The 26,062-nt window shown below is 43.5% G+C and overlaps 1 protein-coding gene across 3 annotated transcripts in view; it reads left to right on the plus strand.

Moving 5' to 3' along the window:
- The first annotated feature begins 354 nt into the window (after nt 1-354).
- The window catches only part of ZNF831 (zinc finger protein 831), a 174,589-nt gene continuing 148,881 nt past the window's right edge, over nt 355-26,062 (plus strand). For all 3 annotated transcript variants that reach the window (XM_044300155.1, XM_044300156.1, XM_044300157.1), the window contains exons 1-3: nt 355-442; nt 1,546-1,649; nt 5,710-9,215. In XM_044300155.1, coding sequence (XP_044156090.1) covers nt 1,604-1,649; nt 5,710-9,215 — 3,552 coding nt within the window. In that variant the 5' untranslated portion in view covers nt 355-442; nt 1,546-1,603. The remainder of the gene's footprint in view (nt 443-1,545; nt 1,650-5,709; nt 9,216-26,062) is intronic.

Below are 26,062 nucleotides of genomic sequence, written 5' to 3' on the forward strand. Positions count from 1 at the left end.
ACGTCCCATACAACTCCTATTTCTCCACAAAACCTCTCTATAGAAGTCCACACTAATACACACAACATATGTCACAATATAATACATGATGCTGATGCTAGGTGAATATGTAACCATTTGTAGTGGACAGTATTGGTTAATGTTCTGCACATGATTTATCTATCATGACTCATGTCTTTGTTGTTTTCTAGATAAATTTCAATCCAATTTTCAGCTATTTCATTATTGTGAGTCATAACAAGAGCTGCCCGCCCCTCAGTGCTTGTCACAGGCTCACGTTTGGGGTTTCTGACTCACTGCTGTGATCTACACGAAAAAAAAAAAAAAAAAAAAAAGAAACATGAACAGAAGAGGCAACATACGACATACGATGGGGAGAGAGAAGGGCAATCGGGTGGAGTGGACAACTCCCACACCCCTCCACAGACCAGCATGAACAGAGGTCAGACTGATACTGAGAGGTGGCACTACATTGGGGGATGCTCTATTGGGGTGGATGGCTTTTAATAACATACTAAGGGAGGGGACTTTCCTAGAGGAGATCCAATAAGGATAAGAGTGTTTAAGTGACAGAAGAAGGGGCAGAAGACTCATTGCCAGGTTGAGGACCTATTTAGGAATGTTGAGGATCAAACACAATGTTTATTTGGGCTGCTTAGGACTAATGGGGATTTCAATCCCATGGCCCTCATAGATTAATGGAATGAAGAAAGAAACAGCTACAGTTGCTGAACCTAGGTGGCCCTTTCATTGCAGTACCTAGCATAGTGACATCCACACGAATGTAGCCGTGTCTGGTAGCGGCACACAACATTCAAGTAACGAGGCTGTGCTGCAGTACCAGGCACAGTGATACTTATCTGTGCCTGGTCCCACATTGATACACACTGTGCCTGGTCCCACATTTAAGATACAACAGTGCTTAATTCTGTTGATTGGTGAGCTTGGGCTTTGGCTGATGATATATAGATGGCCTATCCTAAGGGAAGGCTATGAAGGTCATCCCCGTCTACATGGGGACTCTGTATTTGGTGTTCTTTGTCCATGTGTCATGCACTGCCTTTTAGGGCCATGTATTGTTTCTTTGAACTTGAGGATCCTCTACTGACTCATTGACATTTTTAGACCTATCTCATTTGATACTAGGTGGTGGCAATACGTTTTGCAGAACTTCCCTCCCCAAGGGAACTGCATTGTTGTCAAACAACTGGGCAACTTGTCCCAGGATCATGGAGAGGGGCTGGAGTGCGAAGCAGAATCAAAGGCCTTCTGTCATTGATAGAAATATTCATAATGGGAGACTTATTTTGATGTTTTCTATGTGGCCCCCCTTTATCTATACTGGTTAGACAATATAGCTTATACTGTAAATATTGGCCTAATATATCTTATATGACATACTTATATTGTAAGCTGTTATATATGGGTAGCATAACTGGAGTTTCTGCTTGGTAACGTTAGGGTTAAAGGTGTCAGCGGTTTCTGTTTCCAAGTGACAAGGTTGTAAAAACTGAAATTGAATTTCTCAGCTTCCTCTTTTTGCAGCTGGCCCAGCAGAACGATATGCCCTCGTTGAGTGAGAGCGTCACCGTTTATACTATCAATGTGCAACAAGGACATCTCTGTAGATTCATTGCGCCTGTCGAGAGGTAAGTTATAGGAAACCTTTACTCTAGTACACCCCAAAACTCATCCATTACAGGTATATTGAGTAGGGTACAGCTCAGTAAACATATCTGGGTGTCACATCCTGGCTGAACATAAGAGATAAATCTGCCAGGTATCTGCTACTACTACACACCACTACTATAATAAGCATATAGGGGGTCATTTCCGAACAGATATATGCCACTTTTGTGGTGTATATCTGACACAGATTCTGTTGCACGCCATGTTGCAGCAGAATCTGTGACTTCTTCCTTGCTCACTGTAGGTCTAAAAAAGGGGAGGGGGGGGGGGGTGGCCAGCAGTCCTGTCTCATTCATAATTTTCTACGTCTGGTTTAGGCCTCTTTCACACTACAGTATGTCCATTTCAGTGTTTTGCGGTCCGTTTTTCACGGATCCGTTGTTCCGTTTTTTTGCTTCCATTGTGGTTCCGTTTCCGTTCCGTTGTTCCGTTCCGTTTTTCCGTATGGCATATACAGTATACAGTAATTACATAGAAAAAATTTGGCTGGGCATAACATTTTCAATAGATGGTTCAGAAAAAACGGAACGGAAACGGAAGACATACGGATGCATTTCCGTATGTGTTCCGTTTTTTTTGCGGACCCATTGACTTGAATGGAGCCACGGACCGTGATTTGCGGCCAAATATAGGACATGTTCTATCTTTCAACGGAACGGAAAAACGGAAATACGGAAACGGAATGCATACGGAACACATTCAGTTTTTTTTGCGGAACCATTGAAATAAATGGTTCCGTATACGGAACGCAAAAAAACGGACCGCAAAACGGAAAAAAAAACCGGCAGTGTGAAAGAGGCCTTAGGCGTACAAAATGGTCTAAATGTAAGACAGCAAGATAGCCTTTAGCTTACACTTGGAATCGGTGGTGGCTACGCCGAAGTTATGTAGAGGCCAGCTCCCCTACATAACTTCGGCGATCCACCACCAGCGCAGGGCCTTATTACGACTGGCATCTAAAACGCACACGTCACCAGTTACTGCTACTTGGTATGTACAATAAGCAGGACTATAGCAATTACTGATGATTGTATGCCGCGGATCAATACAGCACTGATACACATGAACATTAGGCCATCCAACACAATGGCTGCCTCCAGTGTGTACAGGTCACATACTTGGGGCTCATGCACATGACTGTGCTCGGTCTGCAAAATTCAGCCCGTGTGTTGCCTGTATCTCATGGACCGACGGTGGCTCCTCTCACCTGAACTCACTGCATCATAGTGACCACTGGTCTGTTGTGCTGTACTCATATCAGCATGAGCCCATATTCAGCATGGTGCAATAGTTCCATTACCTTGCAGCTTTTCAGCAGCCAGAAAAGATCTACCAGCAGGGGCGTAGCTAAAGGCTCATGGGCCCTGTTGCAAGAGTTGAGTTTGAGCCCCCCTTCCCTCAGTGCTTTGTGGCAAGGGGCAGAGGTGCACCTAGCCTTTCTGCTGCCTGAGGCAAAAAATTTAAAAACTGCACCCCCCCATGCCAAATTCTCAACCTAACCCCTTCACTCCAGCCCTACTGTTAAAGATATACTTGGAAAACATTACATACTGTGCTATAAAGCATACAGGGTAATACAGCGCCACATACCTCTTACATCCAGTTACATCTCCTCTGATTTAGGTATTCTCTTTCCTCATGTTCTCCATTAAGACCAAAATGCCATGATTATTTCTTTCAGCCATTACTTGTCTGTGCAGGGTTTGACAAACAGACATCTTAGTTTCCTACTTTTCCATCTTCTTACCACCTTTCCAACACTCCATCTTGCCACCCCCAATACAGGGACCACTGTATTCTCCAGTACTATACTGAGGAAACAGCCCCCCCTGAAAATATTAGTATTACACAGACATTGCCCCCCTTCAATAATTATTGATACACAGTGCCCCAAAAATAACTGCGCCCAGTAAATAGTGTCCCTGACATTAATAGTGTCCCTAAAAATAATTATGCTAAGCTGATACTGTGCAAGGGTTCCCCCACGGTATTAGTGCTTCCCAAAGTCCCACCAATAGAAATAATTATCAGCCAGAGTGCATAGTGTTAACAGTGCCTCCAATTATAATAATGCCCCCACTGTGCCCATACTAGTAATCATGTTCCCCATATTCCCCAAGTAGTAATAATTCTCCTTATAATGTGTGCCAGTACAAAAATACCCTCTTATAATTTGCGCCAATACAAAAATACCCTCTTATAATGTGTTCCAGTACAAAAATACCCACTTCATATCCCCTTGCCTTTCAGATGAGACCCCCATATCAGATCCTCAGATCAGATCCCCATATCACACCTCAGATCAGACCCCCATATCAATCCTCAAATAAGACCCCATATCAGACCCCCAAATCAGATCAGACCCCCATATCAGACCTCAAATCAAAACCTAGTATCAGATCTCAAATCAGAATTCCATATCACACCCTTACATCAGATCCCCATATCAGATCCTCAGACCCCCTTATCAGATCCTCAAACCAGACCGCCATATCAAACCTCAGATCTGACCTCCATCAAACCATGTTAGATGTTAGATCCCCATATCAGACTTCAGATTAAAACCCTTTTAGACCATGTCAGACCGTATCAGACCTCACATTACCTCCCCTGCTCCGCCACTATTCTCCAGGTTCATTGGTCTCACCTGCAGTCGCGCGCCCTGATCTTCTCCAGGCCCACGCTGCACTGTCCTGACTGTGTACATCATGTCATAGTGCAGTCAAGTGGCAGCTGTGCAACACTAAAGACAAAACGTAAACCCTGTGTTTTGCCTTTTGCAGGTTCTGGAGGTGGCAATAATAATAATAATAATAATAGGCCCTGCACTTGTCATCCCACTGCGTTTCAATTTTGGGAGTGTTCCTTTAAGTCACAGCGCCAATAATCTGTCAGGCATAACATTCAGGTTGGAGTCAAGTCAAGAAGGTTCAAACTAGTAAATCTATGGGAAGCTTTGGTCAGTAAGTGTTTTAAAACGCCTTATGTTTAAGGAAGGGCGATGAATAAATATGTTATTCTAGTAATTCGCTCAGCATGGTCTCTACATACTATTAGCTGTGAGCAGATGTTATCGATTGGCTGCTTACTGTGCTGCTGGCGAGGGTATTAGGTTCAGATAGAAGGAAGACTCTCTGGATCCAAGCCATGGGACTGTCAGTTACTATAATTCATATATTTGGCATTATATGCATAGCTAAGCCAAGCAGAACAGTTTATCAGCCAGTATTAACCAAATGTAAGGTCAAAACACAGACCCCATTGCACAGAATGAGTATGTGATTATAACTATATTACCTACAGTGAATAGATATTACTTAATTAAATGGGTTAGAATAATACTGTTAGAATAATACTGTTCGAAATTACATTGGCAATACATGTCTATTTAAACCTAATGCTGTATGATATGTTATAGATATACTGGTATGCAATGTATTTAAAGGGGTTGTTCGCCTTTTTGTTAGAAGGATACCCCAGTGCTGGGACACTCAGCAATAATATTTAGGGGAACCTAGCAGGAAGTGATCACTTTCGTACAGCATCTCACAGTTCCCACTTAAATCAATGTGTGTCCTTGTAACGCACAGATGTGTTGAGTCAGTGCCAATATAATAACTTAGAATTCCATTGTAGTGAATTTAAAATGACTGCATGGGTCCTGTGTACTGGTTTCCACTGACGTGGCTGAGAAGCTGTCGAGCCCCTTCAGGCATTAAGGCCAGAGTGTGACTGTAAAGGCTACACCCCTTATTCTGACACCACTGTTACGACCAAACAATGGGCATTGAGGTTTTTTTTAAGGTAGAAATATCACTATATTGGCATGCTATACACATATAACAGTTTCTTCTTCATTAGATTTGTAACTGTATGTGTTCTTTTATGGTGAACCTTTGCATTGTAGTATTTTGCACTCCTATTTTATGTTTTCCATATGATAACCAAAATCTCCATCTTGTAGATGTAATAACATTCCAACTCCTTGTTTAAAGTCATATTTTTCCATTTTACCTGCAGATACAGCAGAGGAGCCTTTAGAAATGGATGCATCAAACGTGTCAGTTTTGTCCTCAAGCTTTGCATGGCCTTCACGCACATCTGATGCGCTGTCAAGCATCCATAACAACCAATCCTCCAAGGTAGATGAAAGAAGATCTCCACAAGCTGTGGTTCTAAATGGAATAAGTCTGCCCGTGGTTCAAATTGCCCAACAGGAAGGTCAGCAGGCACCCTTTCAACTGGCATCAGGTGGTACAAGCTTTGCCATTGAAAATGCCAACCTGTCTGTCATATTTACCCCTCAGCCTCAAACTGTACTCCAAAACCCTCCATCACAGACTATCACACTGAACATTATGAACAATTTACCTATTCTGAATCCGAATTCCCCAGCCAGCCTCATTGGTGCAAGCCCAGGAAAATCAAAGAGTATTGGAAAGCACATATGTGCCCATTGTGGCCGGGATTGCTTGAAGCCAAGTGTCCTAGAGAAGCACATTCGCTCACATACTGGAGAACGACCCTTTCCCTGCAACATATGTGGCATCTCATTTAAAACCCAAAGCAACCTTTACAAACATAGAAGGACACAGACTCATGTCAACAATGCCAAGCAGAGCTTTGATTCTGATTGTGGTAGTTACCATGATGATAAGCTCCATGTTGTACACAATACATGTCTTGACCTCAGCAGTGGAACAAGAGATGCTTGTATGGATAACAGTCACTTCATCCAGAACAAAAATCTCTGTGGTGTCCTAGAGAATGATTGTTTAGAAGGAAGCAAAGGAGATGCATGTATACTGTCATCTGCAAAGATCTATGACAAGTCACATGGAGATTCTGATTATTTATCTCAGACCATTTTCTCACCAGGTATGCCAAACCTACAAAGAACAGTGATAGATCCAAAGTCTACAGGTTCAAGTAGACACGGTCAATTACAGAGGCAACATGAAGCCTGTGTAGATAAGCAATGGGACTCTTCCCCATCTGAAAGGAAACTAAAAAAATGCGAAAGCACAGATTCTGGGTACTTATCCCACTCGGACAGTGCAGATCTTCAAATGTTTTCTGGAAGCCCTCTTCATAGCCTTAGCGAGTGCAGTATTGAATCAGAGAACATGCTTGGTATTGGCTCTGGGTACGGTGAGGATAAGGCTGCATCCTCAAACAAGAAGAACTTGGAGGAACGTATCTCCATGCTAATCTCTCAGAATAAAGCAGTGGTGGATAACACGCACTTGGATAATGTTCGTCCGCGAAAAACTGCTCTGTCAAAGCAAGGTAGCATTGACCTGCCAATGCCATATACTTTCAAAGACTCCTTCCACTTTGACATTAAGTCCCTAGATGCCAACAGAAAAAAGGTGTCCAGTTGCTCTGCTAAATCTACTTTTACTCCATCGGAGAAGAACAAACCTTTATTTTTTCACTCTGTGCCAACTCAGATCTCTACGACTATAGAGAACATAATATTGACTCGAAGCAACTCATTGCCATTTGTGGAGAGTGGTAGACTGAAAGATAGACTGAATGTTCATAACATTTTATCGCATGGCTCAGGAAAACAACCTTTAAATGCCAGCTATGGTAATTTATTGCTCTCCAACACTGCCACAGCCTGCACAGTGGACTTTTCCAGCAGCCACCCTCGGGGACTTGTTAGACAAGCAGCTGTAGATGAGATGCAAATTTGCAATGGTTCTGACCCCACCATCTGTGAAGAAATAAAGGAAAAGAATAAGGCTACAGGAGATCAACTTTCTTCAAAGTCGAAAATAGCTAATAAAAAAGGTGGACAAAGAAAACTAAACATGTTCTCTCATGAAAAGTGGCAAATATATGGGGATGAAACATTTAAGAAGTTTTATCAGAAAATTAAAAAGAGTGAACTGGTTAAGAAAACAAAACAAGACACTTCAGAATCTAAAGGTATAATCGTCAATGAAATTTCCTTACAACCAGCTTGTGAACTGGGAAAGCCATCTAAAAAACTCAGCTCTATACCAGTGGTTGCACCTCCAACTTCAAGTTTGCAGTTTACTTGCTCTTCTGCGAACACTTCAGCTAGCAAAGAAATAGATACTCCTTTATCTATTGGAAATGGCCATATAACTCTAGATATTGAGAATAATGTTCAAGGAAAGGTGTCAGAAGCTAAATTTAGCAGTGGTATAAATATGTCCAAAGGTGATATAAAAGTTAAACAAACTGTTCAAAAAAATGTTCCAACTCCTTCTACTGGTGTCTGCGATAACTCAAATATTGTAGTAATGGAAAATCAGCTGAAAGGACACGACCATTTAGAAGCTGATAATTTTAAAATCCATGAAAGATCCCCATCGGATAGAAAAAAAATTAAGGTGGCCGGGTTGAAAGGGGAGATATTATACAGTGTTTCCTTGGACATTCCAGAAGATACCATTGACCTTAAGAATAAGAATATCGACTGCATAACAGATAGTGGAAATACTATGAGAACATTAAGTGGTAGTGGAGCTAGCACAGTCGTATCTTGTCATTCACTTTCCACCATCATTAATAAAAATATTTTTCTTTCCCAAGAAGATTCTGGACAAATACCAGCACACTCAAAAAAAGGTCAGCATGTTATTCTAACAACTGAATCGTCATCAACATTGAAAGGAATGTTATTTTCTCCAAGATACTTAATTAAATTTAATTACGCTGAAACTTCTGTGGACAAATCTGTTTTACAGTCAAACCAGCCTACAGTTTGTGCTAGTTTCTCAAGTGATTTGATCAATGTTACAGAAGATACCAATTCAAACTCTCTTCATGCTCCAACCAAAGGATGTCATCAAATCTTTATTGAAAACCAGCCAAAACTGACACAGGACTCTGTAATAGCCCCTTTTGGGAAGATAAATCTTATTGAAGAGTGTGTTCCTATATGTTGTTCCTCTAAGATTTCCCAAAATCTAGCACAGAACAAAAGCTTAGACACTCAGGGAAGTCAGTATCAAAAAGTCAGGTTAAATAACACATATCTAGAGAGACATAACACTTTTGAGGACCATAGAGCGGTGAAAGACCTAATATCTAAACACATTGATTTAAAGTCTTCTATGTCATTAATAAGCACTGACACCATGTCAACCAGTGAGGTTAAAAAACTGCCTCACGATCCATTGCTTTTAGATATAATTCAGCCTGGAGGAAATATTTGGAAACCACTTAATATAACTGGATTTCTAAACCAGGAAAACTCATCATTCTCCACAACATGCACCTCTTCATCATCAGGTATCTATAGCATCAAGGTCACACAGGTCACTTTTTCAACAATGAACACGGAACCTAAGTCTACATGGTGCTGGCTGAACAGATGTCTGCCCCTTCCAGCAGAGCAAAAGGAAAAGTCATGTTCAGTTTATGCTTCTTTGTCAAGTGATGACTTTAAAGAAAGGAAACTTGAACCTCATGGAAACAGAATTGAGAAGGACATGAGCCACATGACAACCATTGATGGGCAACCAATGATGTCACTAAAGCAAAAGGTACCCCTTCCTGTCCTATGACAAAAATGTACATGATAGTTGCGTGCTAGTTCCTGCCCTGTGATTTCATTTTTCATCAAGCAGATCTTGCGGGTGCTGTGAGTGCACCCATGAGATTAGCGGCAGGATTGGGGTTGTATCCAGGGGTCAAGTCCTGGGAAAAAAAGTGTGGGAACTCACCCGAGATCCACTGCAACCCCCCCCCCCTAGCATGCTGTAATTTGTGTCGCTGCGGACTAAAAATAAAATAAAAAAAATAACACTTTTAGAAAAGTTTGTCCTGGGATTCGATCTCATGATCTCTACATAGCAGACGCAAGGCATATGCCCTCACAGCTATGAAAGCTGTCTAGCTTGTTACTTAAAAAAAAAAATAATATAAGACTTCTACTGTAGGTAACTTTGCCCACTGTGTATGGATGTAGCAGAGCTGGGTGTGTTGGGGCAGCTGTCATGTGTATGGTTGTACACTAGGTATCAGTACACTAGGTATCAGTAGAAGTATCAGAAAAAAAAAAAAAAAAACACTTTTAGAAAAGTTTGTCCTGGGATTCAAACTCATGACCTCTACACATTACAGGCAAGGCATTTAACCTCACAGCCATAAAAGCTGTTGAGGTAGTTGCTTAAAAAAAACAAACTAAGACTTCTACTTATACCTAGTGTACTGATACCTAGTGTACAACCATACACATGACAGCTGCCCCAACACACCCAGCTCTGCTACATCCATACACAGTGGGCAGCTGTCATGGGTATGGTTGTACACTAGGTATCAGTAAACTAGGTATCAGTAGAAGTCTTATAAAAAAAAAAAAAACACTTTTAGAAAAGTTTGTCCTGGGATTTGAACTCATGACCTCTACACATCAGAGGCAAGGCATTTACCCTCATAGCCATAAAAGCTGTCTAGGTAGCTACTTAAAAAAAAAAAAAAAAAAAGACTTCTACTTATACCTAGTGTACTGATACCTAGTGTACAACCATACACATGACAGCTACCCCAACACACCCAGCTCTGCTACATCCATACACAGTGGACAGCTGTCATGTGTATGGTTGTACACTAGGTATCAGTACACTAGGTATAAGTAGAAGTCTAATATATATATATATATATTTTTTTTTTTTTTTTTTTTTTTTTTTTTTAAAGCAACTACCTAGACAGCTTTCATGGCTGTGAGGGTAAATGCCTTCCTCTGATGTGTAGAGGTTGTGAGTTCGAATCCCAGGACAAACTTTTCTAAAAGACATTCTAAATGATCTCGTAGTGAAGGAGATGATGTCATTAGGGGGCGGGGCGCCATGAGAGGAGTCGCAGGCAGCGGCACCGCACAGACAGCTTCCTCTCAGCTTCCTCCCTTAACCTGCCCTGCACAGTACGCTCCGTCTCCCCCTGTGAATCTGATTCAGCTGTGTTCTCCTGGCTTGAGGCTGAAAGGGAACGGCGTTCCTGCCATGAAAAAAGTGCAGGAACGCCGTTCCCATGCGTTCCCCCTCCACTCGACCCCTGGTTGTATCCAATCCTGGCAGTTTAAAGGTATTATGCAGCCTGTTTGTACTGTTGATGACTTTTCCACAACTGATCAGCTGTTTGAAGAAGAAGAGGTGCTCCATGTGAGCTTTGCTTCCTCTTCATTACACTTCCTGTTGTCTTGGGAGTGCAGTGTAATTACTAATATGGAATGAGTACTTGTAATTATACCATGTCACTGCTACAGAAGAGACAACACATACTGTAATGAAGAGGAAGCAGGAATCTCTCTGTCATACCATTGACCCTTATTATGTGATTGCTGTGTGTTGATGGTTGCTAAGGCAACTAGTGGATCTAACAATGGCTCTCAGTTCTGTCATGTACATATGAAATAAATAGACGGGGACAGCACCTCCCTTGTGTTGATTTTATTCCAGAAGTTTTGGCTAAAAAGCATTTGTCAAGCATGATACTTGATAAAGGGCTTTTTAGCCGAAACGTTGCCTCTGGAATGAAGTCAAGACGAGGGATGCGCTGTCTCTATCTATGTATTTTATTTGGATTATCCTGCTTATGGGGCATTGAACCTACACCCCAGGAGATGGGCACCTATCAACTTTCTACTTGAAGTGCTCTTCACTTTGGAGTATTTTGTCATGTACATATGCCAGTAGCAGGGTCTAATAAGCTACCTATCAGTAAACTACTAATAAATTGCCTGTCAGTATACAACACATTGTCCAAGTCCACTGTCGAGACTGCAAAAAGGGAAATACAATGTTTAAATAAAATAAAAACATCAAATCCCTATAATTCCCAGTCAAAACAGTTTAACACCAGTTTGGCTCGAGCATCACTATGCTCAGCACATAGCGGTAGTCGATGCTCGAGTCTCCTCCCCGCACGTTTGTTGGCTGCTACGCAGCCAATAAACATGCAGGTAGGTACTGCCATTCACTGTAATGCCGTAGCCATGTTGGCTACTGGCATTACAGTGATTGGCTGGCCGGAACGCGTTTTATATATATATATATATATATATATATATATGCAGGGGCGTAGCTAGAAATGCATGGGCCCCATAGCAAAAATAATTTTATGCCCCACCCCCCCAGTGCCATCCACAGAACCCCCTCTCCTAAACAGTGCCATTCACAGATCCCCCTCACCTAAACAGGGCCATCCACAGATCCCCCTCCCCTAAACAGTGCCATCCACAGATCCCCCTCCCCTAAACAGTGCCAGTAACAGATCCCCCTCCCCTAAACAGTGCCATGCACAGATCCCCCTCCCTAAATAGTGCCATCCACAGATCCCCCTCCCCTAAATAGTGCCATCCACAGATCCCCCTCCTCTAAATAGTGCCATCCACAGATCCCCCTCCCCTAAATAGTGCCATCCACAGATCCCCCTCCCCTAAATAGTGCCATCCACAGATCCCTCTCCCCTAAACAGTGCCATCCACAGATCCCCCTCCCCTAAACAGTGCCATCCACAGATCTCCGTCCCCTAAATAGTGCCATCCACAGATCCCCCTCCCCTAAATAGTGCCATCCACAGATCCCCCTCCCCTAAATAGTGCCATCCACAGATCCCTCTCCCCTAAACAGTGCCATCACTGATCCCCCTCCCCTAAACAGTGCCATCCACAGATCTCCCTCCCCTAAATAGTGCCATCCACAGATCCCCCTCCCCTAAATAGTGCCATCCACAGATCCCCCTCCCCTAAATAGTGCCATCCACAGATCCCCCTCCCCTAAATAGTGCCATCCACAGATCCCCCTCCTCTAAATAGTGCGATCCACAGATCCCCCTCCCCTAAATAGTGCCATCCACAGATCCCCCTCCCCTAAATAGTGCCATCCACAGATCCCCTCCCCTAAATAGTGCCATCCACAGATCCCCCTCCCCTAAATAGTGCCATCCACAGATCCCCTTCCCCTAAATAGTGCCATCCACAGATCCCCTCCCCTAAACAGTGCCATCCACAGATCCCCTCCCCTAAACAGTGCCATCCACAGATCCCCCTCCCCTAAATAGTGCCATCCACAGATCCCCCTCCCCTAAATAGTGCCATCCACAGATCCCCCTCCCCTAAACAGTGCCATCCACAGATCTCCCTCCCCTAAATAGTGCCATCCACAGATCCCCCTCCCCTAAATAGTGCCATCCACAGATCCCCCTCCCCTAAATAGTGCCATCCACAGATCCCCCTCCCCTAAATAGTGCCATCCACAGATCCCCCTCCCCTAAACAGTGCCATCCACAGATCCCCCTCCCCTAAATAGTGCCATCCACAGATCCCCCTCCCCTAAACAGTAACATCCACAGATCCCCCTCCCCGTCGCTCACAGGAGTACATTTATAAACTAATCAGTAACTTTAACTTTAATCATTGACATTGCTGATCTCTTTACTTGGATTGGATTTGGATACCTTACTCTTAGCTCCGGTAACGGTAACAGCAGGCAGTGTGGGCGGGCGGCGCTCACTCACTGACGTCACGCCTGCGCTGCCTAGTGGGAGGAGCAGGCGCATGACGTCAGTGAGTGAGCGCCGCCCGCCTGCACTGCCTGCTGTTACCGTTACCGGAGCTAAGAGTAAGGTATCCAAATCCAATCCAAGTAAAGAGATCAGCAATGTCAATGATCATTCAAGTTAAAGTTACTGATTAGTTTATAAATGTGCTCCTGTGAGCGGCGTGGCCCTGTATATTCTAACCCCCAGGCAAGCGTCCCTGTCACCATGGGAACGCATGGGGGTTAGAATATGATCAGATGGATCTTCTTAGTTACTCAGTGGCCTGGCTGGAGCCTCCCCAGCCTCTGTGTCGGCCCAGCCCTGCGTGCGCCCTGCTCCAGTCCTGACTCCTTGTCCCCAGCCAAGCCCGAGCCGCAGACCGCCCACTAGTGTAGAGGGCGGGCGGTCCGCGGCTCGGGCCTGGCTGCCTGTGTGTAGTGTGTGTGTAAATATAAAAAAATATAAAAATCAACAGAAGGCGGCCCGGACGGGCCCCCAGTGGCGTAGGGCCCCATAGCCACTGCTATGGTTGCTATGGCGAGCCCTACGCCACTGTATATATATATATATAGAGCACCCGATGACACGTGTTCGGCTCAGTCTTAGTCAGGGAGAGCTGTGCTGAAGAAGGGACAGATAGTGTAGGGGGTGAAATACTAATATTTTTATTGAAAAAACTTGTTAGAGACCCAAGTCCTTTTAAGGACTATTGTTGTATCTAGCAACAATATAATTATTAGGGCAACCTGTGCTAAATTGCGTGGAATTGCTAGAGAGACCCAAAAGTCTTTTTAAGGACTTTTGCGCTAATAATATAATTTTTAGCGCAACCTGTGCTAAATTGCGTGTAATTGTTAGAGATCCAACAGTTCTTTTAAGGACTATAGTTGTATCTGGCAGCAATATATATTTTTAGTGCAACCTGCGCTAAATAGATTGTAATTGTTTGGCCGCTGCAGACACAACAATAGACAATCACAATCTGCTTAAACTAATAACACACAAATAATTAAATGTTACCATGTTTTTATTGAACACACCATGTAAACATTCACAGTGCAGGTGGAAAAAGTATGTGAACCCTTGGATTTAATAACTGGTTGAACCTCCTTTGGCAGCAATAACTTCAACCAAACGTTTCCTGTAGTTGCAGATCAGACATGCATAACGGTCAGGAGTAATTCTTGACCATTCCTCTTTACAGAACTGTTTCAGTTCAGCAATATTCTTGGGATGTCTGGTGTTAATCACTTTCTTGAGGTCATGCCACAGCATCTTAATCGGGTTAAGGTCAGGACTCTGACTGGGCCACTCCAGAAGGCGTATTTTCTTCTGTTTAAGCCATTCTGTTGTTGATTTACTTCTATTCTTTGGGTCCATGTCCTGTTTCAACACTCATCTTCTGTTGAGCTTCAGCTGATGGACAGATGGCCTTAAGTTCTACTGCAAAATGTCTTGATAAACTTGGGAATTGATTTTTCCTTCGATGATAGCAATCCGTCCAGGCCCTGACGCAGCAAAGCAGCCCCAAACCATGATGCCCCCGCCACTATACTTCACAGTTGGAATGAGGTTTTGATATTGGTGTGCTGTGCCTCTTTTTCTCCACACATAGTGTTGTGTGTTTCTTCCAAACAACTCAACTTTGGTTTCATCTGTCCACAGAATATTTTGCCAGTACTAATGTGGAACATCCAGGTGCTCTTGTGCAAACTGTAAACGTGCAGCAATGATTTTTTTGGGACAGCAGTGGCTTCCTCTGTGGTATCCGCCCATGAAATCCATTCTTGTTTAGTGTTTTTGTCACGGTGGGGAGTGGGGGAAACCGCCAACCATGCGGTGTCAAAGGGTGAAAGGGGATCAGCCTGGCCAAAAGGAGTAATAAGGGAGCAGGTCACCTCCTACAACGTCCCTAATCCTCTCCCTGACTCCTCACCATATGAGCGGACCCCGATGGTAGGACGGCTTATACTCTGGATTTCGTAGAGACTCTGAGTCGCCCTGATAATCCCTCACCAAGGAGCAGGGAAGAGACAACCTGTTCATCCTAGTCATGGAGCAACAGGAGTCTCTATCTGAGGCCAAGCTGCAAGGAGTGGGGAACACATACAGCAAATGGAGTTGGCAGGTAAGCGAAACCCATAACACGCTTACCTGCCACAGCCACACGACTGGAACCCGTGCACAAGTGCTGCCGTACACACCAACATTAAAGGGTACAGCACTTACTACAACCACACAGGAACCCAGGACACCCATAGCTGCAATAAACGTGAGACAGGGGAATGTCTAGCAAACATGCTGGACACCAAACATCACCAGCCATGTAACACCACACAAGATATATAACACCCTGAACATAACCCACACAAACCAAAAGATAGGAAGGGAAAGAGACACTGTTATAACGTCAATGACCACAAGGGTGGCCCTCACAGGACAGATGGAACACCCTGGACTGGAGCAGAGCTCCAGCACCAATGACAGCTGAAGTACAACTGACTCCAGCCAGAAAACCACAGAAGATAAAAGCCAAGTGACCACACCCAGTCAGGGAGTTAACCCTTACAGCACCAGACAGAGGGAGGCTACAACTTAAAGGGGAAGTGCACACACAAGCATACTAAACCACACGTTACCACCGGCAATAGCATGTCCCGGCAATCACCCAGAAGGCTGAGACACTGCCACCGCATGCTCTAACAGCAACACGTTGCCGCGGGCAAGCGCAAGTGTGGCAACAGTCTCACAGCGTACACCATAGGCCATAACAGTTTTACGTATTGTAGATTCGCTAACAGGGATGTTAGCATATGCCAGAGACTTTTGTAAGTGCTCTTGCAGTCATCTCTTTGCTGTGCTCTTGCAGTCATCTCTACAGGATGGCCACTCCTAGGGAGAGTAGCAGCAGTGCTGAACTTTCTCCATTTATAGACAATTTGTCTTACCGTGGACTGATGAACAGCAAGGCTTTTGGAGATACTTTTATAACCCTTTCCAGCTTTATGCAAGTCAACAATTCTTAATCGTAGGTCTTCTGAGAGCTCTTTTGTGCGAGGCATCATTCACATCAGGCAATGTTTCTTGTAAAAAGCAAACTGGTGTGTGTTTTTTATAGGGCAGGGCAGCTGTAAACAACACCTCCAATCTCATATCATTGATTGGACTCTGACACCTCACTCCAATTAGCTCTTGGAGATGTCATTAGTCTAGGGGTTCACATACTTTTTCCACCTGCACTGTGAATGTTTACATGGTATGTTCAATAAAAACATGGTAACATTTAATTCTTTGTGTGTTATTAGTTTAATCAGACTTTGATTGTCTATTGTTGTGGAAGATCATATCACATTTTATGACCAATTTGTGCAGAAATCCATAGAATTCCAAAGGGTTCACATACTTTTTCTTGCAACTGTACTTGCAAGCATATATACCATTTAATATGCGCAAGGCGAGCAGCAAGGGAAGGGGAAGTGGCCGTGCTGCTAATGGTGCACGCAGAGGCTGTGGCCCTGGGCGTGATGAAACTCTGCCTGCTGCCAGAGCACAAGAAACACACTCATCCACAATACCTAGCTTCATGTCCCAGTTTGTACAGCGGCACAAGACGCCATCTCGAAGTTAAACCAGTGCGACCAGGTGGTCAGTTGGATTGCAGCAGATAATGCTTCCAGTCGGTTAAGCACCACCCTGTCATCCACAAAGTCCAGTCTCAGCAGCCAAGAATCTGGTCAACAGAATCCTCACCCTGATTCTCCTTCCTCCCACCATGGAGAGTCTTGGCAAGCAAGTGATCCCACACTCGGATATTCCGAGGAGCTCTTTTTAGCGCCATTCCTTGATTTGGTCTTCTCGCCAAGGCCGCTTGAAGAGGGACATGAGGAGACCTTGTGCCCTGATTACCAAACTCTTGAGCATCCACAGTTACAAGAAGATGATGTGGGGAATGGCAATTAGTGTTTCACGAAGTGGATGATGATGATGAGACGCAGTTGCCAATAAGACAACTGCAATTATTGTCTCAAGAGGATGATGATGAGGATGAGACACAGTTGTCAATAACTGAGGTTGTTGTTAGGTCAACAAGTCAGGAGGATAACCAGAGTGAGGAAGTGGAAGAGGAGGTGGTGGATGATGAAGTCACTAACCCAACCTGGGAAGGTGGCAAGCCGAGCGAGGACAGCAGTACAGAGGGGAAGGGATCCGCAGCACCCCAACAGGCTGGAAGAGGCAGTGGCGTGGCAAAAGGGAGAAGGCGGGCCACACCAAACAGGCCCGCAAATCTTCCCCGGAGCACCCCCTTGCGGCAACCTCCCTTGCCAAGGGGTAGGTGTTCCGCAGTCTGATGCTTTTTTGAGGAAAGTGCGGACGATAAAAGAATTGTCATTTGCAACCTGTGCAACCTGTGCCGTACCAAAATGAGCAGGGGCTTGAACACTAGCAACCTCACCACCACCAGCATGATCTGCCACATGGCATCAAAGCACCCTAATAGGTGGGCCAAACACCTGAGTCCGCAATCAGTGTCTGCGGGTCACACCACTGCCTCCTCTTCCCCTGTGTTACGTGCTGGCCAATTCTATCTGTTCAGCATGGATGGGTAGAAGAGGAGGAAGAGGATGAGGAGATTGAGAGTCATCCTCCTCATGAGAACAGTGAAGTCTTGTCTGTTGGGACTCTGGTACACATGGCTGACTTTATGTCAGACTGACCCTCGCGTTGTACGCATTTTGGCCAACACCGATTACTGGTTGTTCCCCCTTCTCGACCCCCGCTACAAAGAGAACTTCTCATCTCTTATTCCTGTGGTGGAGATGACAAGCACAATGGTGCAATACCAGAATGTCCTTGTGGAAAAATTGCTCCCACAATTTCCAGCTGACAATGCTGGCTGCACAGTACGTAGTTCCTTGGCCAACCAAGGAAGGGATACGAGGGGAACACACAGCAGTTCCAACAGAGGCAGGACAACACTCTCCATGGCCTGGGACAGTTTTATGACACTCCGCCAGCACCCTCAACCTGATGCGCAGCCTAGTGTCACAAGGAGGGAAAAGTTTTGGAAGATGGCGAAGGAGTACGTAGTAGACCGTGTCAGCATCCTCAGTGATCCCTCTGTGCCTTACAACTATTGGACACGTGGCATGAACTGGGGCTCTATGCCTTGGAGGTGCTGGCATGCCCCACCACCAGTGTTTTGTCAGAATGTGTATTTAATGCTGCTAGGGGCATAATAAGCGCATCCAACTGTAACTGAAAATGCTGACGGGTTGACTGTTATAAAAATGAACAAGGCCTGGATTGCCCCTGACTTCTTTACTCCACCAGAGGAAAGCGGCTGAACATAAAGGCACTCTAAATGTGGCTTTTATAGTGTATTGATTACACTGTATTTCCATGCACCCCTTCTACCACAAAAAAGGGTATATGGTTTAATCTCCCTTTTCTTGTCCTCCTCCTCCATCATATCAACATGCTTATTAGGCTGCACTCGCTCCTAATGCTTTAGAGGGTCACCAGCAGTCCCTCACCAATAATGTTTTAGAGGGTCACCAGCAGGCCCTCGCCTATAATGTTTTTGAGAGTCACCAGCAGGCCCTCGCCCATAATGTTTTTGAGGGCCACCAGCAGGCCCTCTCCCCTAATGTTTTAGATGTTCAGATCAGCAGCAGGCACTCACCCCTAATGTTTTAGAGGGTCAGCTCAGCAGCAGACCCTCACCCCTAATGTTTTAGATGGTCACATCAGCAGCAGGCACTCACCCATAATGTTTTAGATGGTCAGATCAGCAGGAGGCCCTCGTCCCTAATGTTTTAGATGGTCAGATCAGCAGCAGAGTCAGCTAGTGTTCAAGCCCCTTCTCATTTTGGTACGGCAGTTTTTCTTGTGCTTTAATACTTAATAAAAAAATGTTGAAAATGTTTTGTGTGACAATATGCCGTTTTTATTGATTCCATTTTGGGGTGTTTTATTATATATTTATATAATATTTTTACATTTTATTAGTGCAGGCATTTTCGCATATGGCAATGCTCATGATGTTTAATTTTGCATTCATTATTTATTGTTATTTTTATTCTAGAAAAAGGGGGTGAATTTTTATATTTTTTTACATTTTGCTTTTACATTTAAAACATTTTTGTAACTTATTTCTACTTTCTATTAGGCCCCCAATTACCTAACATCATGCAATTCTTAGATTGCCACTTGAATACATCTAATGACAATTTAGATTCAGTGTATTGCAATGTAGTGTTGCGACCTGCCAGCCGACATTGGAATATTGATGTTAAAAGCATAGGGGCCTGAGAAAGCCCTGACCTTTCACAGGCAATGAACGGCTCCCCCAATTGCCACGTGAGGTAGTCATTCCAGGCCTGGCAGTGGTTTTGCACTTTCAAACTAAGCTGCAAAAACCAGTGTCAGCCAGCTGCTGCCAAGGCCAATAATATAATGGGTTGCATCAAAAGGGGCATACATGCCCGTGATAAGAACATAGTCCTACCACTTTACAAATCACTAGTCAGACCACACATGGAGTACTGTGTACAGTTCTGGGCTCCAGTGAACAAGGCAGACATAGCAGAGCTGGAGAGGGTCCAGAGGAGGGCAACTAAAGTAATAACTGGAATGGGGGGAACTACAGTACCCTGAAAGATTATCAAAATTAGGGTTATTCACTTTAGAAAATAGACAACTGAGGCGAGATCTAATTACTATATATAAATATATCAGGGGTCAGTACAGAGATCTATCCCATCATCTATTTATCCCCAGGACTGTGGCTGTGACGAGGGGACATCCTCTGCGTCTGGAGGAAAGAAGGTTTGTACACAAACATAGAAGAGGATTCTTTACGGTAAGAGCAGTGAGACTATGGAACTCTCTGCCTGAGGAGGTGGTGATGGTGAGCACAATAAAGGAATTCAAGAGGAGCCTGGATGTATTTCTGGAGTGTAATAATATTATAGGTTATAGCTACTAGAGCGGGGTCGTTGATCCACGGAGTTATTCTGATTGCCTGATTGGAGTCAGGAAGGAATTTTTTATTCCCCTAAAGTGGGGAAAATTGGCTTTTACTTCACAGGGATTGTTTTGCCTTCCTCTGGATCAACTTGCAGGATGACAGGCCGAACTGGATGGACAAATGTCTTTTTTCGGCCTTATGTACTATGTTACTATGTTAGATGCTGTGGTCACATTTGATAACAGCATCTAAGGATTAAATGCCTGTGATCGGCATTATCGCTGATCGCAGACAGTAGCCCCAGGTGTATGCTGTATAAAACATCAGAAATCCGGCGGCGATGGCGCCAGCTCCCGAGCACCATCTTTAAAGACCTGACTTCCACCATACTTTACGACGGAAATCGGGAAGGGGTTAACCAAGGATAAATACCCTTTTTTCAGTTCTCAATCTTAATTGTATAGTGAATAAGCCCTTATTCACATTCACATCCACTCTCACCAATTGATTGCCTATTGTTCCTCCTTTTTTATGTGCTATGTTTACCGGTAATTTCTCCCTAAATAATTTTTTTTTTATCACTTTGCAAAATTCCCCCAATATCTCTCTAGGATTTTTATTTTTTTAAGTTTATCCGTATGTTTATTGTATTTGCTTACAAACACAAAATGACCCCTTTTTATTTTCTTTGGACTTGTCATACAGATTCTTTGCATAATCCATGGCCTGTTAACTAGGCTTGTGGCTCATCCCCTAGTCTGATGTTATCTCCGGAGTGACATGGTTACTTTTTGCTCTGTTTATTTTTTACTTCTGTGCCACTTCTTTGCCAATCCTTCCACCAATGTGGACATTCTGGAGACTTGACCCGGGGAACTCCAGTAGCAATGTCCAAATCCTTAAAGAGGGGAATACAAAGTGAATACCTAGGGGTTCCTTAGATTCCACTACTCAGTCAAGCTGCCAGTATCAAGCTGTCTGTGGCAACTACTGTCACTGCAGGTGAGCCGGAAGTGTAGTGGCACATGCACACTTGGCATCTGTGATTCTCTGGTAGCCTCTGCGCTTGCACCACTACTCGGGGCAAGGGGTCAGATAAAAGATTAAAAAGGTGAGATGTCCATCCCTATCAATCATGGGGAGGAGTAACCTCTTGAGCAGCACACCAACCCCTTGTTGCTTAAAAAATCTGTTTGATGAATTAATTTGATTTGTACAAATTGATTCACACATTTCTTCTTCCCATACATTTATTTATTATGTATCAGATTTAGATGATGACTCTTCAAATACAAGGTTTGGCTCAACTCATTCAGGACCTTGCAGAATGTCTTCATGTTCAGGAAGAATCTGAAGCTCCGGCCACTGCTGCACGCCTTGTGTTCCTGAATCTAAAATGAATTAGCCTGGAATTCTCAAGGAATTTATTGTTTTATGAGTCTTTTGATCTCCCTACTACATAGGGATCCACAGTTGTGGGCACTTTCGTAAAGTCTGGACTACTGACTTGTCTTCTGTGGATGCCCTTTTTGCTGCATTCAGCCTCTTGTATGACGATTAAAACTGGGTGGCTGTGGCAGAAATTAAGATCTTATCTATTTGGCAGGGATCAGAGACTGCATGAAAAGTTCTTTGCTCCAGCCCTCATTCCCAAGGTGGAATTAACTAAATCATCCTCTGAGGAACCCATGCAGTTTGGAGTGACTCAATTTGCGCTTGACGAAAGAAAAGACATATAGTAGGAGTCTTCTCTTTATCTTTGTTTCTATTTTGGTGGTGCAGGTCATCAGATCAAGTTTCTGCTCTCAAATGGGCAGTCTGGGATTTCTATAGTTTTTAACAAATATGCTCATTTAGTTGCTTATATCATGTACATTTTCCCTATGCTTTTTTTCAATTTGGACTCTCCTGAACCGTTTTCACCATATACACAATGCTGTACCCAACCAAACCCATGATGCACATCTTTTTTCTCTTCCACAGCTTCAGCACCACCCATAACAACTCCTGGCTAATTTATAGCATATCCCACCCAGCTAGTTATATAGACACTCCCCTATCACTGCCCCTGTGGCTGCTTTGACACGCCCATGGACATATTACAGGAAATGCATTGACATAGTCATGTGACCACAGCCCAAACCGGGAGATATTTTAAAAGATGTTGATGCAAACCAGAAAACTCTTTTAAAGACTGCTGCACCTACTGTAGGTGAGTCCGGGAAATCTCACTTAGGTGCACGGGTATTCCCTCTTGATTCTTGATCCTGGTTTTGATCCAGCCAGATCCATAATAGGCTATGCTGTGCCCTTTTGCAGAGGAAACGGTCATCTCAGTTGCCTCAGTCGACTTAGTTTGAGAAATCAGGAGCTCTGTAATGTGTCCCTGTGGGAAAATTGTTTGTTCCTCATCTTGGGTTGTTAGCATTTTAGCAAATGCATAACTCAGTCTTAGCTGGCCATCCTGGAATGTCATGTACCATTAAGTTGATATTGTGTTCTTTTTGGTGGCCTTCCTACTTACAAGATACTAAAGCTTATATTTTTGCTGAGCCTGTTCTAGACAACCCCTAGTCAAGGCCTTTGAGTTTGCTACAGTCCCTCCCTGTCTCTCAAAAGGCTTTAGACTCACATATCTGTAGACCTTTACATTGATCTACACACTGTAATCTTGGTAGTGGTAGATCATTTCAGTAAAGTAGTGTTATACCATATCATCAGGGTGCATAAAGTATTCAAAAACCTTGTGTTTGATTGTATCGACATTTTGGTCAGCACTCTGTGCCAAAACGATTTTCATTTTCTTCTGTCTATTATCTTCAAAAAATGGAGACAGTGTCAAAATTAGATGTTAGGAGAAAGAAAGTTTACTGAATACAAATTCAGCTTAACAAGGTTGTTTCACTTCAGCACATGGCATTTGTTATGTAGAGAAACATAATACTTACACTTACTAATGTATTGTGATTGTCCATATTGCCCCTTTTGCTGGCTGGATTCATTTTTCAATCACATTATACACTACTCAATTCCATGGTTACGACCACTCTACAATCCATCAGTGGTGTAGATGCTTGCACACTATAGGAACAAGTGTTGGCCTATCTGGTGGCCGGGACCATGGGTGTGAACATAGGCCTGTGCTTTTTCCCACAGTGTGCAACCATGGCCACCACTGATCGATTGCAGGGTGGTCGTAACCATGGAAATTAGTAGTGTATAATGTGATGGAAAAATGAATCCAGCCAGCAAAGGAGCCAATATGGACAGTAACAACACATTAGTAAGTGCCTTGTGTTAACTTTCTCTACATAACAAATACCATGTGCTGAAGTGAAACAACCTCTTTAAGCTGAATTTGTATTCAGTTAACTGTCATCAAGAGTCTATAAATACATGTCATATTTTAACTTTGGATTCTACCCTTGATTCCGTCCTTCATCTGCTATTGAAATATATACGCCTTGCGGCTGAAGTAATCTCAAATTTGATTTGGTTACAAGTTTCATTGTAATCTGAAATAGTATTTTGAGAAACAGCTACAAAAAACATAGAGTTGAAAGTTCCCCCATCAAAGCTTATCAAAGAATAGTTAGTAAGTGTCTGATTTCTGGGGGTTCCACCAGTGGGAACCCTCCAGAATTTGAGAATGGGGGTCTCGTGTTCCCCATTTGAATGGTTCAGTAATCATGCACTGCTCTATTCAAAGTCTATGGAACTGACAAAGATAGCCAAGCACTGTACTCAGCTATTGTCGTCATTCCCATTCATGTGGCTGTGCTCATGTACAACTGCTGCTCCATTTACATGGGTGACATAGGACCAGGGCAACTGGGCTCTTTTGTGGTGTGTCACATTGTCACAAGTGGTCTTAAGACTGCGTATGTAGATACTGCCAATGATTTCACCTATGTAATACTGTAATCAGTACTGCAGAATTAGATGATTAAAGGTACATGTACTGGGGAGTCCTGACTACCCAATGACAGATGGTGCGGTAATGAAGGGTAGGCCATGTGGGACTTCAACTTGCTGGATCCTTTTATTCTTACAGGAAATATGTGTCCCCCCTCCCCCAAATAAATGCATAAAATAACATACGACAGACTTAGGTACAGTGCCTTAGCAGTACATCTTTCTTGGATATACAGTACAAACCAAAAGTTTGGACACACCTTCTCATTCAAAGAGTTTTCTTTATTGTCATGACTATGAAAATTGTAGATTCACACTGAAGGCATCAAAACTATGAATTAACACATGTGGAATTATATACATAACAAAAAAAGTGTGAAACAACTGAAAATAGGTCATATTCTAGGTTCTTCAAAGTAGCCACCTTTTGCTTTGATTACTGCTTTGCACACTCTTGGCATTCTCTTGATGAGCTTCAAGAGGTAGTCACCTGAAATGGTTTTCACTTCACAGGTGTGCCCTGTCAGGTTTAATAAGTGGGATTTCTTGCCTTATAAATGGGGTTGGGACCATCAGTTACGTTGTGGGGAAGTCAGGTGGATACACAGCTGATAGTCCTACTGAATAGACTGTTAGAATTTGTATTATGGCAAGAAAAAAGCAGCTAAGTAAAGAAAAATGGCCATCATTACTTTAAGAAATGAAGGTCAGTCAGTCCAAAAAATTGGGAAATCTTTGAAAGTGTCCCCAAGTGCAGTCACAAAAACCATCAAGCGCTACAAAGAAACTGGCTCACATGCGGACCGTCCCAGGAAAGGAAGACCAAGAGTCACCTCTGCTGCGGAGGATAAGTTCATCCGAGTCACCAGCCTCAGAAATCGCAGGTTAACAGCAGCTCAGATTAGAGACCAGGTCAATGCCACACAGAGTTCTAGCAGCAGACACATCTCTAGAACAACTGTTAAGAGGAGACTGTGTGAATCAGGCCTTCATAGTAGAATATCTGCTAGGAAACCACTGCTAAGGACAGGCAACAAGCAGAAGAGACTTGTTTGGGCTAAAGAACACAATGAATGGACATTTGACCAGTGGAAATCTGTGCTTTGGTCTGATGAGTCCAAATTTGAGATCTTTGTTTCCAACCACCGTGTCTTTGTGTGACACAAAAAAGGTGAACGGATGGACTCTACATGCCTGGTTCCCACCGTGAAGCATGGAGGAGGAGGTGTGATGGTGTGGGGGTGCTTTGCTTGTGACACTGTTGGGGATTTATTCAAAATTGAAGGCATACTGAACCAGCATGGCTACCACAGCATCTTGCAGCGGCATGCTATTCCATCCGGTTTGCGTTTAGTTGGACCATCATTTATTTTTCAACAGGACAATGACCCCAAACACACCTCCAGGCTGTGTAAGGGCTAATTGACCATGAAGTAGAGTGATGGGGTGCTGCGCCAGATGACCTGGCCTCCACAGTCACTGGACCTGAACCCAATCGAGATGGTTTGGAGTAAGCTGGACCGCAGAGTGAAGGCAAAAGGGCCAACAAATGCTAAGCTTCTCTGGGAACTCCTTCAAGACTGTTGGAAGACCATTTCAGGTGACTACCTCTTGAAGCTCATCAAGAGAATGCCAAGAGTGTGCAAAGCAGTAATCAAAGCAAAAGGTGGCTACTTTGAAGAACCTAGAATATTACATATTTTCAGTTGTTTCACACTTTTTTGTTATGTATATAATTCCACATGTGTTAATTCATAGTTTTGATGCCTTCAGTGTGAATCTACAATTTTCATAGTCATGAAAATAAAGAAAACTCTTTGAATGAGAAGGTGTGTCCAAACGTTTGGTCTGTACTGTACTTTATAATGAAAATCTGCAATTATTTGGAGTCTTCAGATAATTTGCCTCTACGTAATCACTGCTCTATGTATTATAGTATACCTCTAAATAATACAGACATCTAAT

Source organism: Bufo gargarizans, chromosome 6 (genome assembly GCF_014858855.1).
Source record: "Bufo gargarizans isolate SCDJY-AF-19 chromosome 6, ASM1485885v1, whole genome shotgun sequence".
Lineage (NCBI taxonomy): Eukaryota > Metazoa > Chordata > Amphibia > Anura > Bufonidae > Bufo > Bufo gargarizans.